Genomic DNA, 19,152 nt, shown 5'->3' with positions numbered 1-19,152 from the left:
AAGCATCGGCAGTGCAACCATTTTTTGGATGTGACCACATCCCAGATGATGACCAGGCTTTTTTCCCAGCTGTCCAAATGGAGCAGGACTCCTGGGAATCCCACTCAGAAGGCCACAGAGCCTCACCCAAACCCTGAACTAACACCAGATAGAGCAAAGCACAAACCCCCACAGCTCCCAGTGCCCATCACTGCTGGGCACTCACACCTCCAACACACCATGGCATTGCCCTGAGGGTGCCTCTGTCCAAACAGAACAGCAGTATAACTTAACCGTGGCAGTAAATTTGTCCCTAGTCTGAGAGGCTGGGCGATAGCAGAAGACCTTCCCTGGCTCCCAAAGTCAGCTGAACACAAAACTTTATAGATACAGAACAAACCAAACCAGACATTTCTCAGACAAAGATCATGAAAAAAAATCCACCAGGATCTCTACAATCCATTACAGTCTTCTTCCTCAATATTAACTCAAGGAAAAAGCAGCTCATGATCTTCAGAGTATATTGTTCCCTCTTACTTACTACATTAGCTATATACTTTGTGGTCAATAAGTGTTTTATGCCTATAAAATGAGCAGTTGGAAACCTGAATTCAAAAAAGGGAGGGAGGAAGGCAGTGACAGGATAACACATGGCAAATGGGATACCAAAACACAAATTGCATGAAGTTGAACTGCATTTTTCTATCCTTACTGCCCTGCTGGCAATCCCCATCCACTTGTGTCTCAGGCCGTGTTGGCCCGGTCTGCACAGCACCCATCCCAGCAGGCGACTGGAGGTCCCATCTGCTGAGCGTGGCACGGAGCTGTTAGAGACCTCTGCCAGCTGCTCCTCAGCCTGCTCCAGTTTGCTGTCCCAGTGCTTTGGTGGTTATTCAGAGGGGGAGAGGCTGTCTTCCCCAGGCAGTCCCACTGCCAACCAGTGTGTTGGTAACCCTGAGCTGCAAGTCGTGCACAGCTCTGGGGACAAACTCCTGTGAAGCAGCAGACCACAGAGGCAGTGCTGTGCTGAAGGCACTGCTTCAGATGTACAAGGAGGCTACAGGACATGCCAATCGCTCTTTGGCTTGCTCACAAGGCACAAGCACGCAGATTTCTTTGCTGCCATCTAGCAATAAACCCACATCAGGAAACCCGTCCTGCTGGCAACAAGCAAACCTCTCCTGCTGCAGGTCTGCCTACACCAGAACATTTTGGCATGCCTACTGTTAGCAGAGATGCTCCCACAAATATTTATACACCCTTCATCTCTCCACTCCTCCAAAGTGGAATAGAGAACTTATTTTTGTGGTAGAAATGTTGCACGGTTTTGTCCATGGAAGGCAGTGCAGAGGGCCTGGCCCAGGCTTGCTAGATGTCAACATCCAGGTTTAGGAATGAGATATTGCTGTAAAATTCTGATGAGACAGAGTTGCTTTCCAGGGCCTGACCAGACAGTGGGGTTGGAACATGCTCCTCTGTCAAATCCTCACTTTCTGTGCTCCTAAGAAAGGAAGGAAAAAAAAAAAAAATAGGATTTTCAAAGTGCTTCTATTCCAAACTCCCCTTCCACAGGACTGCCAACAGTGACCCCAAGTCTCTATGGGACTATCCTATCCTGCAGCCAAGAAATAGATTTACAGACGTAGCTGGCAGACACACACAGATACGTGCACATGCCTATTCACACAGATGAAAGAGAGGCAAAAAAAAAAAAGATGATCAGAAATGCAGACAACACCAAGAGTGAAGAAAATTTGCAGGAGGCTGGTGATGGAGCTGAAAATGGAGCAGTCATCATTCTGTGATCCTAAGAGCCTGGAGGAGTGGAAGGGACTGGGAGCGCAGCAGGACAAGAGCTGTGTAGATACACACAGAGCAAAGTGTGCAATGGTGGAATTCTGAGAGAGTGTGACACAGACAAGGGAGAAGAAAGGAATAAGCAGGTCCAAGGGACAGAGAAGCCGTGATGTTCCAGCTGGTAGAAGGAATTAACACAGAAAATGAAGGATTTTGGATGGGTAGCTTATGACTAAAAGGGATGGAAGGAACAGGAAAGATGGATAGTGAGGGGAGTGCACAAAAGGTCAGCAGGACTCGTGTTTGACTTGCCAGCAGTGCATTGAGTGTTACTGTACAGTGCAGTGAGATGCCCCCCAGCTGTACCTCGAGCATGACTTACAGCACAGTATTGAATTTCCTGCGCAAGAGGTAGTCAATGACATCAGGGTCTGTCTGAAACAGTCTTCTTAAGATGTCATGCTGCATTTCTGGAGAGACCTGGGAGGGATACACAAACACAGTTGCTCATGGCACCTCCTCCTCTCTGAAGCCAAAAAAAGCAGACAGCCAGGGCCCTGTGCTGCAGAGCCAAAAGGACGCTGGGTCAGTACTTGCTCACAGACCTGTAGAAGTAAGACCTAAGTGGAATTTCACAGAGAGTGAGATGTGATGAATGGTTGGAGGTTAGTCACAGAAGATTAGGCCATAAATAGGCAACCAAAGAGAGCCTGACTCAAGGAAAGGGAGGATTAGAATCATAGAATCATTAAGGCTGGAAAAGGTCTCCAAGATCACCTGGTCCAACCATCCCCCTACCACTAATGTCACCCACTAAACCCACCCACTAATCTAGCAGGAGGGTGGAGAGAGGATGGAGCCTGGGCACAGGTCAAGGTACAGCATGGCCAATTCTGATAAAGAGATAATTCTTCCCCTGGTGGGGGGTCCATCCCAAATTAATACTCACATGTGTCATGGACAATGAATCACATTTACACAAGCTGACTCAAGTTACCTGCTGTTAAATGGGGCTGTGAATACGTCCTTGCTACTATTAAAAAACTGTTCAGATGGGAAGAAAAGGTCTAGAAAAGCTGTCCTGGGAAAGCCTCACCTACCATGAACAGGGTCTGGTAATGTTCAATCAACCTCTGAACCACCAGTATGATGGCAGTGCTGTCTTCAAAGTCCTTGGCACCAGAATCTTTTTCTCCAGGCTTCTCTTTCTGCAGTATGTTGGGACCAAAGACTGTGGCCAAGTTTGAAACTGTCATTTTATTCCCAGGAATCTAGCAAGCAAGCACAAAGAGAAATTACAGATTATGTATGCACCGGCACAAGATGTCCTAGGATAGCCTCACCCACCCTAGGACAGGAACACGAGCTATTGAGTGAGGACAGAGTGCTGATCTGGGTCCAGTTTGGTCCTCTCTGAATGCAGGGCTAGCTTGAAGGGTGTGTGGTGCTGGAGTACGTGTTCACCCCTTCTTTGCATCAGAGCCTTCGTCTCCCTCTAATTCACTTTCACAACCCGTGCTAGAAGTTAACAGCTGATATTTCTATATTGTCTTACAATATGGGGGGGAAGGCGGGGGGGGAAACAGTCTTTTTCCATCATGGAGAGACTTAGAGCTCAAGTTGTCCAGAGAAACCAAAATCAACCTCAATGCATGATGGTGAGTTCTTCATGAAAGCTGGAAGTAGAATACTAAAGAGGTCCCTTGTGCTGCCTACAGGTGTGCAGCCAAGTCTCTCTGGGGTTAATGAAATCCTGAAAATCACTTAACTGGACTGAGAGCAACCCAGACTCACCATAGAAAAGGAAATTTATTGACAATTGGTTTTATAAGCCTTCTTTTTCCTCCTCCTCTTCTTTAAATGTTGCCTGCCCCAGTTTATTTAAGAGCAAAACCTGGTCCCTAGCTAGCTGTACAACAGAGGGCAGCCTGAACTGTCACCTTTAATAGATCTAATTAAAACATTGGCTAAAAACTGAAAAAAATCCTCAGCATTTGGCTGGCTCAACAGCAGCCAGAGGAGAGAGCCATCGTGAACCCAAGGTGTCAAAGGAATAACCAAGGCTTGCAAGAAACTCTGCTGGGTTTTAAGCAACAACGTTTGAACAATCTTCTTCATGCAGTTGATCTTTGTTGGCCAGCCTTACCTCCTGGCCATCGGGGCCCCAGGAGCTCTTGGCATGCTGGGCCACCTTGCTGAGGAACCGCAGAAGGCGGTGCAGTGTGTCGCTGTGGCAGGGGGGAAGCACGAAGAGCAGCAGCTGAAGCACAGCCAGCTGTGCCGGGACTTCCATGGCTAGGAAGAGAGAAACCCACCATTAGTGCAGTTTCCAGCCTGCTATACACATATTTCTATCTGGACAGCCCTAGTTTAAATCCTCAGTAACAAGTTCTGGAGGGAGCCAGACTGGTGTCCTACCCTCTACAGTAAAGGATGTAGTTCTGGCCAGTCTTTCATCCTTTCTTTGCAGAGATGAAACTCTCGGAGAACCCATTAAAATCTATAATGAAATTGCACTTGGTATTTTACAGCACACAGCCAAAGACCATCCTAGATCAGATGGACTATAATGCGATTATTGATGTGGAGAATCAAATTCCAGGATGGAAAGGGGAAGGCAAAGAGATGGTGAACAAGACCAGGAAAGAGTGAGGATGGAAGCAGCCCAAAGACTCAGTCACCCTAAATATGGAGGGTAGGTGGACCTGGGCAAAGAAATCCTTAATGGTGCAGACTGTTGGGCTAGGCCCCACGCTCTACAACACCAAAACACTCTAATATAGAGAGACACACCACTGCCTCTCCTTTGTTGCCTGTCCCCTCTGAAGAGCCTATAGCCATCCACTGCAGCACTCCAGTCATGGGAATGATCCTACCACGTTTCTGTGATGGCAACTAAGGTATGATTTGCCTGCTGCACAGTAGCTTCCAGCTCCTCCTATACATTGCTCATGCCGCATATATTACTGAAGATGCACTTCAGTTGAGGCACGGTCCTGATGTGGGTACTTACAGGCTGTGCTGAGGAAGGCTGCATAGAGCTCTCTGGGAATCAATGAATCTGACATGTCTCGAAGAAACTCTTTGAGCAGAGCAGCCACATCATGAACACTTTGATGTTCATCCAAGAAAACATCCAGCCCGTGGTCAAACTCTTCCCTCAGCTTAAAGATAGAAATGAGAAGAATAAAAGCAACAGTCAGTTCTTCCTTTTTATATGAGTAATGCTGTCAAGAACTTCTCCCTCTGCAGAGCTACTGCAAGAAAGCATGCCAGAGCCCAAAAGCTTGCTACTGACCAGAGGGAGCGCCTTGGCTGGTGAAGAGAACCCAGAGGGAGCTCTGAAGTGCCACCAGGGGAAGGAGGCTCCTATGCTAAAGGCAGCTTGGAGAGATGAAGCCTGCTTTCCATGGCTGCAAAAAAGGACCCAGCAGTTTACAGATATTCTGCTCCAGCATGGCCTGTGATATTTTAGAACTCTGCATGCCAACACCTGCTGTATTCATTCATCTCCCATATGGGTATTTGTCCCTTGGATATGATATTAACAATATGAGGATGCAGTAAGTGTCTCACTTTACCTGCTGAACTCTTTTCTTGGAGCTCCCAACTCGGAAGATGCCCACTGTCTGGAGACCTGTGGGACAGGTGGGTTAGTGCTCTGCATTCTCACAGCTCCCTGCTGCCCCATCCCATCCTTAGAGCACCTCAACATGTAAATATCACGGACACAGCTCTCTTCACCTGCACATGAGGCAGTGTGTCCTTCCCCATTTCTGGCAGAGGGGATAAGAAGAAAGGTTTTGAAGCCATAAGATTTGATTGTCTGTGGATCAGGGAGGAAAAACCACTTTTACGGTCACTCTGAGATTTGAAATGGATTTGCAGGGGAAGTTAAGGCCGGCACACCAGGAAAGGGTCACCAATACACATAGGTGACATTCACCTCTCAATCCAATGGCTGCCTTCAGCCTGGAGGACTCTACCTGGGTGACTGTTCAGCAGCGTACCCTGCCCCAGAAATCAGCCATCTCCTCCTGTAGCTGGGAACTTCCAGGCCAAACTGCCTTGGCCCAGCACTTGCAATGGGTTTTACCAACCTGCTGTGGGACAGACCACCCAAATGGAGAGAAATCTGTATTTACCATATGTTTCAATATGTTTGCAACATCTGTCCACAATCCGTGGGACCTGCCAGGTGATGGGGTTGAGGCTTAACATCTTTTTCTTGCCCAGGCTTCTCCGTGGATCCAGCTCGTGGGGGTGTGACAACTGCAGTGCCTCCAGCAGCTTGGAACTGTTGTCACTCAGGTCAGCGATGGAGTCCACGGACATTGCCCCCTGAGATGGAGGAGAGGTCATTCATGGGGTGGCAGGAACTGCCCCACAAGATCCCACTGCACCATCATTGCTGTGACCTCAGAAGTTTGTGGGAAAGGTAAGTATCACCTCCAAATGAATGCAGATGTCTACAAGGAGCCTATCCAGGGTTGCAATAGAATCACAGAAGCAATTTCCATCTCTCACGCATCTGTTTATGCGCACTGCTCCTAGTGGGAGGTGTTTCTAAACACAGCCTTCCTTCTGGGACAGAGCCCATATTGCATGCAGACATGGGAAAAGAGGAAACATCCCCAAATCTTTCATCTTTGATTGAGCAACATACTGGATTTAGTTACCTACACTGGAGCTGCTCTACACCAGGATTTACAGGGACACAGCAGGAGGTGGGATGGGTCTCTATTCCAAAGAGATGAAGCAAACCAAATTCAAGTTAATACCCACCTCTCCACACAGGAAACAGAACTAAAGCCAAGAAGCCTGTTTCTTATCTGTCATGACAGGAATTTGGCCATGTCCTTCTGGTAACTTTGGTTTTCCTCAGCTTTCTGCTTCCATACAAGATGAGCCAGTAGAGACTGGCCCACCCCTCACAGTCCATCTCTTGGGTGGAAGTGGCCCCTGAGTGTGTGAACTGTGCCCACCTCATTTCTCTGAGGGCAGACAGGGACACAGCATGAATAACACACATTCATTAAGAACAGACCCTGGAAAACCAGATTTGTTGCAGAAGCAAGGGCTTCCCCCAGCCTATAATACTATCATGACATGTCTGCCAGAGAACTTAGTCCATTTTTGCAATCGTACCCTTCTCTGACTCCAGGAAGAGCTATGGTCAGGAAAAGCTGGGGAAAGAGGCTCTTCAGGGAACATCTCACAAGGTACCATCCAGCAGCTCCTGCCCAGCTGGGACCTCTTCTGCATCTGTGCCCGAAAGTTTGTCACTGTTGCTTCCACCTCCAAGCACAGCCGGCGGCTACTCTTCACGGTTTCTTGCAGTTGCTTGTATGCACGATCATTGGCAATGACTTGGAAAAGTGGGATCCCAAAGGTCTGAGGAGAATAGTCTAGGAAAAAATCATGGAAGGAATTGGAAAGTATTGCTATCAGTGAAAAAACAAGACAGAGCAAGTGCAGCACAGGTCAGCTGCCAAGGATCTATGTGAATATCTGGATAAAATAATTAGCCTTCAGAAGAGAATAACAGATATAAAATACCAGACTTAAAAATCACCTTGAGTAGACTTCGTACTTGTGTGGAAAAAAAAAAATAAATGGTAAGTGCTTGTTCCCAGCTGACTGTACTCTACATTTCTGTTTTCCCCACTTTCCAGCTGATATCCTTCAAGGGACCAGAAAAGAAACCAAAACTCAAAACAGCAAGACTAGGGGTAAAATGTGCAGGTAAGCAAATGAACATCTTTACACATGCATGTTCATGCACACACTCGTATGCACTCTTCGACATGCTCTCATGTTTGTGTAATTCTGATTACACACCACACTGAAATAACAACAAAACAATGTTTGTTTGGGACAAAACATTTTGCTGACTTTGAACACTTCCCATCTCAGCCCCATCAAAAAAATCACAAGTTCTGTTTGAGTTGATGACCAAAACCTGGGTAAAAGGAAGGCTGCTCACCTTTCTTCTCCTTTGAAAAGCTCTCCAGTTTCTGGCGGATAGATTTACTGCCTTTAGGTCCAACTATGGGGGCAAGAGAAAGCAAAAGCTATGCTTCATTAGGCTGCTTTAGATCAGTCCCACCTTAAAGCCATTTTCCTTTCTGCGCCCTCACCAGTTGAGCGTGGCCACAGGCACCTCCCTTGGGTGAGTGAATGCTGTGAAGCTGACAAAGCAGTGCCACACTCATTAGATGAAACACATGCCACCCAGAAGTCCCATCCTGATCCTAGACAGTCAAGTTCCATATTTAAATATGCTCCAATTTATACATTCAGGAGCATCAGTCATCATTTTTTATTGTAACTATGAACTGAAAATTCATCCAATAACTATACTAAATCAAGCCAGAACACATCATCCTACCTTGGCTCGTGCTCTGTACTCCTTAAGAATTCTCTTCCTAGACACAGCTTATATAAATGTTTGGGTTATTTTGTAAGATTTTGAAGAGAGACACGTCGGTATGAACAGTATTTGTATAAAGAATAGCCTACGTTAACCATTGTACTGCACCACATGTGTTGTTTCATTCAAATGACTAGATAGCAAGAAGATGAAGAATAACCCAGAGCCAAAAACAGTACCAAGATAAGGAAGAAAAATGTCAGCAAAACTCCACTGCTTAAACACCATCACAGTAACTCCACTCCTAAAGCTTTCCAGATGTTCCCAATGGAAACAAACCATGAGGCAGCAGGTAGTAAAGAAACCACCAAGCTCCCCCTGCCCAGAAGGCATGAGCTGGTGTCTCTGTGAGAGAGTAACACAAAGCCCACTTCAAACCTGGAAGACAAGGATGACCTCTTTTCACTGAGAGATGTACCTCCTGCAGAGATTTCATCTTTCTTGTTCACCTCTTGCTTGAGCCACATACTTATTCTTGCAGAATTGGCCAAAAAGAGATTGTAGTGCCCATCATGTTTCCTTTGCAGTTCAAAAGGGTAATCCTGGAAGTGGCTGTTTGCTTTAATGTCTAAGAGCACCTGGCTGGTGCTGGTGCTCTAGTGGGGCTGGAGAACCCCCAGGCTCCTCCTGCAACCGCTCTGCTGGTAGCAGGTGACTGTATAGCTGGAAAACTACACGAGTTGTATTTTCTGCCCTACTGGGGTGCCAAAATACAGTGTAGTGCATTGGAGCTGGTCTGGCCACTGTTAAGTAATGAGTACAGTTTGGGAAGGCGTCTACCGATCCCCATCTCATTGCTTGGTCTACTGATCCCCATCTCATTGCACTTGTTTGGTTAGATGTGAAGACATCAGGGCAGTTGGGAACGCAGATAGTGCCTGTATTTCTTCATAGGCTAGGGTAGAGGAGCACAGTCCCTGGGGAACCTCTATATTTATCTCAGCATTAATTTCGGTAGCATGTCCTCTAGCCTTGCATAAGCCCCATCCCAGCGTCAGAACTTTGTGCTGAACATTGATGCACAAAGCAAAGCTTGTCCCATCCCAACGGAATTAAGACGGCCCTGCTGGAAGACCTTGTTGAATCATGTTGCATCTGTTTTGGATTAGGAGAACCAGAGGCAAACAACAGACAAGGTCATATTCTCACACTCCTATAGCCACACAAACCTTCCTTAGAAGGCTCATTAGGCCTTCAAGGCTCATACCAAAACAGGAAACAAAAAAAATAAATGGAACAAAACCCTTAAGTGTCACAAATGTCATTCCATAAACATGATCCCACATTATGAAGTGCAGGAATGAGGATGAATAACAATAATGGCTCAGCTATTGTTCCTTCCCTGGCAAAAGCCATCCTCTCCCATCCCCTACCTTTAGCCAAGCTGAGATCTCCAACGAGCAGCTTCTCCTGCAGCTGGTAGAGGGCTAGCTCCTGCAGACTGACTCTTTCCAACTCTGAAAGGCTGTGTAGGGACACAGGCCGCATTTCAGTGCTTTAGCTTGGCAGAAGAGCTGAGATAAAGGTCCTCTGAAAAACATACATGTAAAAGTAAAAGACTCAGGAGCACATTGCAGACACACCTGCTGAAAACGTCCCACGGTGTCTTTCCAAGTGCAAAGGACACTTGCCCCTCTTTCACCTCTCCAAAGAGCCTGCTAATCTCTAGGTGCCCTGGACACACTGGCTCATTGCCCTTCCAAGCAAAGGCCTTTGGAGGCATCAGGGATCTCAGTCCTGGCTCTTGAGACCCAGCAGGCTCCCTGAGGCATCTCACTGATTAGCAGAGTTTTCTGGCTAGTTCTGGCTGCCTCTGTTTTCACATGAAGCCCAACACTATCAGGCCCACGTACACAAGGCAGGGCACATCCTAGCAAGCCAGAGTAGGAGCCACAGTCCTGATGCTGGCAATTGGCAGCTCTTCACCAGGGGAACGTTTCCTGGCTGGTGTCAGCACCTGGACCATGCTCCATGTGAGCAAAGTCAGGATAGACACGTCTGGCCATCTCCTTACCAAAACCAGAACAAATAACAATTCCAAAGCTTGACAAAACCTCACGAGAGGAGAACAGAAGCACCACTTATCCCTGCTTGGTCTAACACCTTATCTCACATGCTGCTCTTCCCCTTTCTCCACCTGAGATTTGCTCAGCAAACAAACTCCTGAAGCCAGGGGGCTCTCCCTCCATCTCATCACATCCTCGCACACCTAACGCTCAGCTGCATTTGTTTACAGCTACATTGGGATCAGCTCTGGATTTGTTCAGACTCAGACTTTCCTTGCCTTCCACGCCTCCTTTTCTCCCTCCCAGAACTAACACCTGATAAAAACCTCCTGGTGACCTGAGCATGTCCCAGCTCCCCAGGCACCTCCCCTTGCTTTGTCCCAACCCTCCAACAGACCCTGCCGATTGCTCCATCGATAACCTTTATCTTGTTTTGTCTTGTTAAACTTTACCTTGTTATCTTGTCTTGTTAAACAGCTGTTGATTACCCAGACCTTTAATTTGTCAAGATCTCTCTGCAAGGCCTCTCCACCTTGAGAGAGTCAAGAGCACCTCCCGATTTAGTATCGTTTACAAACCTCTAAAATCTGAAAATTAGCACACATCCCACTAAATAAGACTTGTGGCCCCATTTTATTCATGAACTGTTCTTCTCTGCCTTCTTTCCCCATTATAAATAGTTTAATTTCTGAATTTAATAATTAACACTGAGCTCTGCTTCTTCCGAATCATAAACCCATGGGGTCAAATCCTCAATGTCTTTACTCTCAGCAGTGGATGGGCTATAGCTGACAGTTCACAGCCCCACACGGGGCACAGGTGACTGCTGAATGCCCCATCCCCAGCCAGGCGGCGTGTCATCAGCCTCCAGGCAGTGGGTGCTGATCGCTTTCCCTGCAACTTCGCCTCTCCCTGTTATCTGCAGAAAGGCTGTGGTGGGTCTTGCCCTTGCTCCCTGATCCTTCAGCACTCCGTGCAACACCTCTGCTGGCACCCATCAAACACAAGCCACAGTCCAAAGAGCAAAAAGCAGCAGTAAAAAGAAGAAATGACCTGGGTTAGTAGCATGTACATAGAAAAGATGTAGTCAAAGTACAGGCTACAAAGGAGCTTTCCCAAGGAGGGTTTTTAAAGAAATATTTTAAAAAAAAAAAAGTTTCTGGAAATCTAGAGCGAGTGATGAGGGTGAAAATGCTCAGAAGCGCTGGCCCAAGCAGCTGGCCCAGGCAGCCTGCACAGGCTCTTGTATTAGCCCCAGCACACCTCCATCCTCTGTGCCTGGGGAGGAATGTTGTCAGCCATAGTGTTTGTTTTGGCCAGGTTTCCAGTTCTTAAACAGATTTAGAAAGTTATATAAATTTAAAAAATAAATAAATAAATAAATTGCTATAAACTCCCCAGAAGGAGAAACCAAAAAGGGAATTCAGCTAAAGGCAAAGATCACAGAATCACAGAATTGTAGGGGTTGGATATTCTTAAAAATGTTAAAGTTTATTACAGAAACTATATGTCTCTCTTAGGATTTGGTGACAAAAACGAGATGTAATACAGCCAAGTTTCCTGGTACTGCTCAACACTGCTGTATGTTAAAAACCTTCCAAACCTGAGCACCAATCCAGGTGCTCACAGCTGTTTAATACACTGGATCAGGGTAAATCTCCCCAAGAGAGCTGTGCAATGCTACATGCATTGCAGCTAACCCTGCATACAGCCAGATTTAGCAGCGACCACTCTACAGCTTTTGGAGCTTGGGGGATGCGTTAGCAAAGAGCCCAGAGAGTCACTACACCTACTGGAATCTGAAGTCAAGCACAGCCCCTAAAGGCATTTATGCCTTGCCTGAAAAGGGATTTTTTCATTATTACATTGTTAAACAACATCAGGATCTGCAGCTCCTGCAGAAGTCAGGGATGGGCAGAAGCGGTGCCTGACCAGGAGGCTCCTGGCAGTACGTGAGCTCTGCTACCAGCAAATGCTGCAGATGGAGAGACAGCCCCTGAGACAGTGAAACCAAAGGGAATTACCTTTCTGTAGGTGAAGCTCACAGATCCAGACAGAGCCCACATTCACAGCCCATGCCTGAGCTGAGAGAATGGTCTGAGCAGAGTCTCTGAGGATGCAGCTGCCTTGAGGAAAGGAGGAGGAAACCAGATTAGAATAGAGAGCAGAAAAGAGAGAAAGCAGCAAGTCATAGAAACCCTCTGCTTATCTGGTGCTAGTCTACACCCTCCAAGAATAGCCATAGAGAATGTCACCATCACCAGCTTTAAGATAAACTTGTTGTTAATGGTTAATGCCAAAACACCTGGCATTACTTCTTGCAATTACTTCATGTTTGTGCTCACAGGAGCAAGCTAGATTGGGAACACCCAATGCTCATACACAGCTGGGGAAAAGCCAGAGTACTACAAATCCTCCTTCAGAGGTGGATGCCATAAAAGGAATTGGATTAATCCTAAAACAGAAATAAAAAGTTTTTCATTGGGAATGCTAACATTGCACTTCCTCTCTGCAATGACTTTCCATGCTTATTTTTAGGAGTAGGTCTTATTTAAACAATTTCATGGGAAAAGCTAAGCTTAGCTGCCCCTTCTAGTCCCGGAGAGCTGCATTTTCTTCCCCATTTTCAGAAGTAAAGTTGCCCTCTTTCCAGCTGGAAGGAAGGACTTGCATTTACCTTTCTCGTTTTCTTCTTACAGCATGATCAGTGACAGCCCAGGCTCGCTTTCTTTTCCTTTGAGATGATGAATTTTAAAGCAACGTCTTCACCGTGTCCTGCACAGCCCTTCCAAAGGGTGAGGGAACCTTCCCTGCGTGCAGTGAGGATGAGAAGTGATGGGGAAGAAAATCTAAATGCAGCCAAGGGGAGGAGAAGGGTGGTGAGAAAATGAATTTTCTGCCAAGAGAAATGAGAGCCAGAAACGTTGTGTTGAGATAGAGGGCAGGGTTAGATGGGAAGGAACAGCACTTCCCACGCCTGACAGTGTTTATTCCTTGGCAGAGAGGATCGTTGCTCAATCCCCTGTCCCCATGCTTTCCCTACCCTTATCTGTCAATAACTAGGACAGCCACAAAAGCAGTAGCTGTTCTGGCAGATTAAACCTGAAAGGGAAATTTGCTGCTTAGGTGCTGGTCTGTGAAGTGGCTGGGTTTCGTCTTGGCTCTCCACGCTCTGACCTGGTCCATCACCTTCTCTTGGAAATGACTGCGTCTCTCAGTGCCGCTTGGCACGGGCAGGCTGGGCCAGGCACGTGGCTGCCCTCTGTACCCATGAGGGACCTGAGGGGCCACCAAAATCCTGTGCAAAGCTTTGGCATTACAGAGCTCAGGGGCCTGACAGCACAGGTGCACAGCTGGCGTTTTGTATGACGTGTTGTACGTGGTGCTTACGGTTCCCAGAGAACCTTACCGATCTACAACAAGCCACAAAGCATGCACGGCGAGACCTAAAATTGAAACTTCACAAGTCAACGCATGATCACACACCCAATCCTAGACCAGCTCTCGTGTTTCCAGAGCATCTTTCTCCAGGAACGCCTAGGTTATCCTCAGGCTCCTTTTTAAACTAGATGCCTCCTGTTTATCTGGGACCTGGCTCTGCCATTTCCAGCTGCCCAGGGAGGCTCGGCGTCTTGTGATACAGCAGGCAGGGCACCAGCTGCCAGCAGCTGAACTGCTTCCCTCCTTAGCAGCAGTTACTCTTTGAGGAGTCACAGCCAAGCTTGCAGCTACCTCCAAAACGGGCATCCATTGCACAGGAATGCTGTTTGCCCTGTTGTGGAGTCTCGTCTTTACGAGCACTGGTGCCCTGCTGCACCAAACCTGGCTGCACAAGCACTGCGCTGCTGGAAAACACAGAGCCCCATCAGCACCACAGGCTTTCAGTGTAGATACGGTAACAGGAAAAAGAATCCCACACAATATAAATGTCCTTAAGTGCAGGACGTCAGCTGATACAGTGCAATGCAATGCACTACTTTTGTGCCAGTCCCAGGGGGTGCATCTTCTTTTTTATTTTTTTTTCCAAAGGCTCCTGCCGATGGAGGTATGATGTACTGCTCAGATCTCAGCCTGTGGTTGGAGCTGTGATGCTTCGTAGCATCATATGATGCTTTGTAGCATCATAGCTACAACCCTGACAAAAGCATTCACCAGAAATAACCTAATCCAGCTCTAATCACAACCCCAAATTAAAAGTAACAGAAAGTAACTCCCAGAAAGAATTACGGGATTAAAAGGCAGAACTGCAGAAAGCAGCTGGAGCTGCCTAAATGGAACCCATAGGAAAACCACATTTGTTGCTGAGGACTGTGACTGAGGTCTCAAGTGCTGACATAGAAGCAGGAGTCCACACAGCCATGAACTCTTCTTCCCAGGTTACACAAATCCTAAGTCCTTTTCTGCAAATCGTCCAGGAAAGATCTGCATACCTTCCTGCTGGCTCAAATCCTCTTTACTAGTCACTGGTAACTGAGAAGCACAGACAGTTAAAATTAATATTTACGCCATTGCTGCACCAGCAAGGGTTATTTCGGGACTCCTAGTATTAGTGGCAGGAGAGGCTGTAAAAGTACTCATAATTTGGGTTGATTTACCTTCTTGCTCCAGTGGAATCTAGCTGTCCAGACAGTTCCTAAACCTGCCTTCTGCCACCCTTTTCTGGACCGCAGTTTTCACTTGCCCCCCAATATAAGCATTAAGTGCCGACCTTTGTCACATTTGTTACTCTTCATTTTAAAATCCTATAACCAGTTCAAGCTCTGGCATCCTGCCTGAATTTTGCTGTAGGTGAAACCAAGTCCTGCATGCAGATTCGAGTTCTCTAACAAGTTCTGTGTCAGCCCAGATTTGACCCCAAATCTCTCTGCTCCTGGATTACTTCAGCCACCAGCAGCAGGCTTCTACCCTGCCTCCTAGTCACTACAGCTGTGCCTAGTCTGCAAGGTCTGCTTTTTTTGAGGACAAGAGCCTAGCTCAGCGTAGGGGAAGCTGGATTCAAATCCCAGCACTTCTGAAAGTCAACACTTGAAACTTTCCAGAAGCTGGGAACTTTCCTCACACCTAAAGCTGTCCCTGTCCAGATGATTGGTAGGTGACAAAAAGTGACTCTTGATCTTTTCAAGAGCAGACCAGGATGTGCACAGCAAGAAGCCTGGCGTCTAGCTATACTATGGGGCAGAAGCTGAAGAGCAGATGTCTGCAAGGACAGTGAAGCCCCATGTTCAGAGGGCTTGGCCTCAAACCTTTCATTTTAATGATGGAGCACTCCCTTTCCTATAGCAGACAATGCAAGTTGGGTGAAGGAAAAAAAAAAAAAGCAACAAAGCCAAGATTTGAACATTAAAAATGTTTATTCCTTAAAAATACAATGTTCACCTGTAGTGACACAAATAGAGTTATTAAAAAGGATTTTCATATGCTTCCAGTGTAGCAGTCCTTCAGTGTCAGGAACAAAAGTGAGCAGATAGTTTCCCCCCTCACCCCCCATGGGAAGCCTGGTCCCAACAGAAAGGTTTGTTCCACCCATTTCTGCTGCCTGTGCCAAAATGAGCTACATGCAGATCTCTCACTAGGTTCGAAAGCTCCAGGAGGCATCCACTGCCAGAGCTCTCTCTGATGACAGAGTACGGTTTTGTTTGTTTGGTTGGTTTTAGATTTTTTGTTTGTTTTTTTAAAGCATTTTACCCTATATCTTACCAACCTTCTGCAGAGGGCTGGGGAGGCTGATGTTTACTGAGAATGTGAGGTACAGCCTTGGGGAAGATTCAGGAGGAGAAAAGTCTGTGCTGTTTTCTAGCACCTTCTGAAGCTCAGTCTCAAAAACGAAGCGGATGGAGAAATTTGATGGTAAGCTGTTAGAAAAATACAGGTCTGACGTAGGCCCTTTGTTCTACCCAGATCAGTAGAAAATTCAATACACCTCCTACATCGAAAATTATTTACAGACTGGTTCTGCAATGCACAAACCCTCAGAGAAACCACCATAATCACACTCCTAGTGACACTGCCTTCACATTAGCTTAACAGTTAAATCTTCAGTAGAGAAAAGAGCATTGAAAAAGATCTGACTTAGGCTCATAGCGACTCTGAGCCAACTAAGTCGTCTTCTGTTTAAACATACCTCATTTTTTGTCATATAAATGTCTAAAAAAAATGTCATTTTTTTCCCTCTGGGTGGTTCTAGAAACCAGAAAGTTATTTTTTTTGTTGTTGGTGCTTTAGTGGACAGTCTATGGCTGTTCCTACCAGTAAAAAGAAGGTACAGGATGAGAGATTTAGGCACACACAGCACATACAACATTGGCAAAACATGTGGTCAACACAATGGGCTTAAAAATATCAGATGAACTTTGTACACAAAATGTATCAAACAGCACTTTGCTTCTTAACAAAATATCTGATCAAAGAAGCTCCAGCAGTTCAAGTTTCTTCTAGAGCTTCTCTGGACTTAAAATTTCACTTATATATTATCCCATGCGTGCAAGATAATCGTCATAAACAGAGGTAAGAGGCATCCTAAGTTTTCTTGACACACACATCCTGCTGTTGCTTTCAGTGTTAAGTCAGTTCAACTGAAGCTCAAGTTGTTTTCAACCCATCAAAACCACAAAACTTCCATTTTTTCTCTAAACTGGCCCCAACCCCACTCAGCTCCTGTTTGAACGTAGTTTGAAGTCTGGTCATGAGAACTTCCACTTCAGTGGTGCAAATCTGTGAAAACAAAAGGAAAATTTCACTAAAAAAAGAGGATACTTTTGGTTACAGAAGCCCTGAAATGACTGGTTACAATCGAACTCAAGAACATTTAATTGCTAAGGAACATCTAGGATTTCCCTAGATCTCTTGTCCAAATACTAATGGTGACATCTTTGGGATGGCATGAGTTGTGCTACTGTCACACTTCAGGGTGAGATGGCTGCAGCTATAATACTAAAAAATAAATAAAGGGTAAAAAGAACGTCCAGTGTTTTTCACTGTTAAATGCAAGATAATGGATTAAAAACTCCCAAGCATTTATGTAACTGAACAGTAAATACTACTACCACTGCTTTGAGAAAGAGTTCTCAGCTAGTGCATACAGAAATCGAGGAAATTGGGAACTTATGGAGACTTTTAATTAACAAATTTGACTGTTCTGGCATTTACTAGATACAATTAAAGTTCAGCAAGTAAAAAAAACCTGTAAGATGCTGCAAGTTTCAGGATATATAAAAACTGCAAAGGCTGTGTCCACCTTATGTCCAATTGCCTGCACCTGTTTTCTTACTGCAGCAGAACCATTAAAAATTTATTTATTGTATTAATAACAATTCAAGTTTGTTTCTGTTGTGTGTTTGAGACTGCTCTGACACATGTTCAGAGCTACCTCTGCACAATAACCTCATCCTCCTGTTGGATAGGTGAAACATTAGGATACATTTTTGGATGAAAATGTGGGTATTTTCCAAGACTGCAGGGAATGTGACATCTTTTTACATATTCTGCTGATCTACCGCAGTAACTGTTTTTGGTTTTAATTCCCTTTAGAGCTTGCATAGTTTGTAGTCCTACTGTTGCAGTACTGTCAGTTTTCAGGGGCTGTGCTTCAAGCTTGGTGTGTATGGACCACACACTTCAGCAATGCCTCCTGCTGCTGCTTCATTTCCACCTCCAACACAGTGGTTTCAGTGCAACAATTCTGTAATGTCAAGTCTGATCCCACTTCATGCTGTCTAATACAATGCATAACTGGATTTTCCAACAGATAATCTTGAGTCATTTCTCCTACCGTCCTTCAAAGTCATGTTTGACTCTGACCCTCTCAAAGAAGTTCTTTTGACTCAGTCGTTTTCACCGTATGCCAGCAAGAATCACAGTTTTCAGGTAGGACTCAGCTAGGCCGAAAAGTTCTTTATTTTCAAGAGGGCAGGCTACCATTTACCACTGAGAAAACGAAGTAGCAGAATGTATATTCACTTTTAAGGCTTCATTAGTGTGCGAATGCATGAAAACTCTTCAACATGTGATAAAGATCAAGAGCACCTGCTTTGCAAGATGGGTTTGTGTTTGGGAGGTGCACTTCTGTCATCATTCTGTTTTCCAATCAGGTAGAAACGACAGTTTTAAAGTTTTAAGACACAGAAAAAGCACAAGCTCAGGCTGACAGTGGGTTTGGTAAAGAAGAAGTTCAACCTAAAACATGGAGCAGATAGGAGACACCCCAAGATAGCCATCATCTATTTTATTCATCAGCACTTGCAGTGCTCACTGTAGTATTGGAGAAGTTCTGTTGGGATTATTTCAAGGCTCCAAACTGCCCTTTTAACCTCTGCACTGTCTGCTAACCTGGTGGCTTACTTGGTGAGACTGATAGGCAGTGAACAGGGGAAAGATATTCCTTTATTCCTTGCTGGAGGCTTCAAAAAAAACAAAACAGGTGTTGCCCAGAAGTGGGGAGGTGCTCTCTTTAGACCTGCCCAACCTCAAGCCAAAACCAGGTAGACTTTAAAAACAAAAACCACAACTACTACCTAGCTTTCACAGTAATGAAGACAAGAACATTAAGATGTACCCTGAGGAAGAAATGGGAAGACCTTCTAAGAGATCACACACACAAATCCTGTTGAAGTTAGCAGGTTACCCAAGCATCAGCAAGCAATAAAAAGGACTGAGAGCATTGCAGAGACTAAAGGATGCGCTTTTCACTGTAGTTTTCTGCTAAGCTAAGCAGAAATGCTGCTAAGCAGAAATTTCCAATGAAGTGAAGCACTTTCCTACATTTTAAATCACAAACAGGAAATGTCAGAAGTCTGATGAAATACATGGCAGCATTCCTTTAGGAGCTCCAAAGGAAAACAAAGGTAGCTGTTTGCCTCTCAGACAAATTCAGATCTTGCACGAGAAGATGAACTATTATGTATGTCATTAAAGGGATGGAGTGAGCCTGATCACTTTCTT

The 19,152-nt window shown here is 45.6% G+C and overlaps 2 protein-coding genes across 10 annotated transcripts in view; both read right to left on the bottom strand.

The window, feature by feature from the left end:
• Positions 1 to 342: 342 nt before the first annotated feature.
• On the bottom strand, positions 343 to 13,146 carry ARHGAP36 (Rho GTPase activating protein 36). Of its 5 annotated transcripts, XM_084534828.1 has the most exons (12): positions 12,893 to 13,104; positions 12,240 to 12,341; positions 9,583 to 9,739; positions 7,763 to 7,825; positions 6,925 to 7,184; positions 5,922 to 6,117; positions 5,358 to 5,413; positions 4,790 to 4,940; positions 3,923 to 4,071; positions 2,877 to 3,047; positions 2,159 to 2,256; positions 343 to 1,480 (listed from the first exon to the last, which is right to left on the bottom strand). In XM_084534828.1, the coding sequence occupies exons 3-12, from the start codon at positions 9,695 to 9,697 to the stop codon at positions 1,348 to 1,350; spliced, it is 1,392 nt and encodes a 463-aa protein (XP_084390954.1). In that variant the 5' UTR covers positions 9,698 to 9,739; positions 12,240 to 12,341; positions 12,893 to 13,104; the 3' UTR covers positions 343 to 1,347. The 5 variants fall into 5 exon arrangements, with proteins under 5 accessions (XP_084390954.1, XP_084390955.1, XP_084390953.1 ...); XM_084534829.1 differs by lacking the exon at positions 12,240 to 12,341 and having other exon boundaries at positions 12,893 to 13,146; XM_084534827.1 differs by lacking the exon at positions 12,893 to 13,104 and having other exon boundaries at positions 12,240 to 12,395.
• Positions 13,147 to 15,547: 2,401 nt separating this feature from the next.
• ENOX2 (ecto-NOX disulfide-thiol exchanger 2) overlaps positions 15,548 to 19,152 on the bottom strand; it is a 43,047-nt gene continuing 39,442 nt past the window's right edge. For all 5 annotated transcript variants that reach the window (XM_084534777.1, XM_084534778.1, XM_084534781.1 and 2 more), the window contains one exon: positions 15,548 to 16,926. In XM_084534777.1, coding sequence (XP_084390903.1) covers positions 16,795 to 16,926 — 132 coding nt within the window. In that variant the 3' untranslated portion in view covers positions 15,548 to 16,794. The remainder of the gene's footprint in view (positions 16,927 to 19,152) is intronic.

Source organism: Aythya ferina, assembly GCF_964211825.1.
Source record: "Aythya ferina genome assembly, chromosome: 13".
Classification (NCBI taxonomy): domain Eukaryota; kingdom Metazoa; phylum Chordata; class Aves; order Anseriformes; family Anatidae; genus Aythya; species Aythya ferina.
The sequence above is the reverse complement of the archived record's forward strand: the minus strand, read 5'-3'. Positions and strand labels throughout refer to the sequence as shown.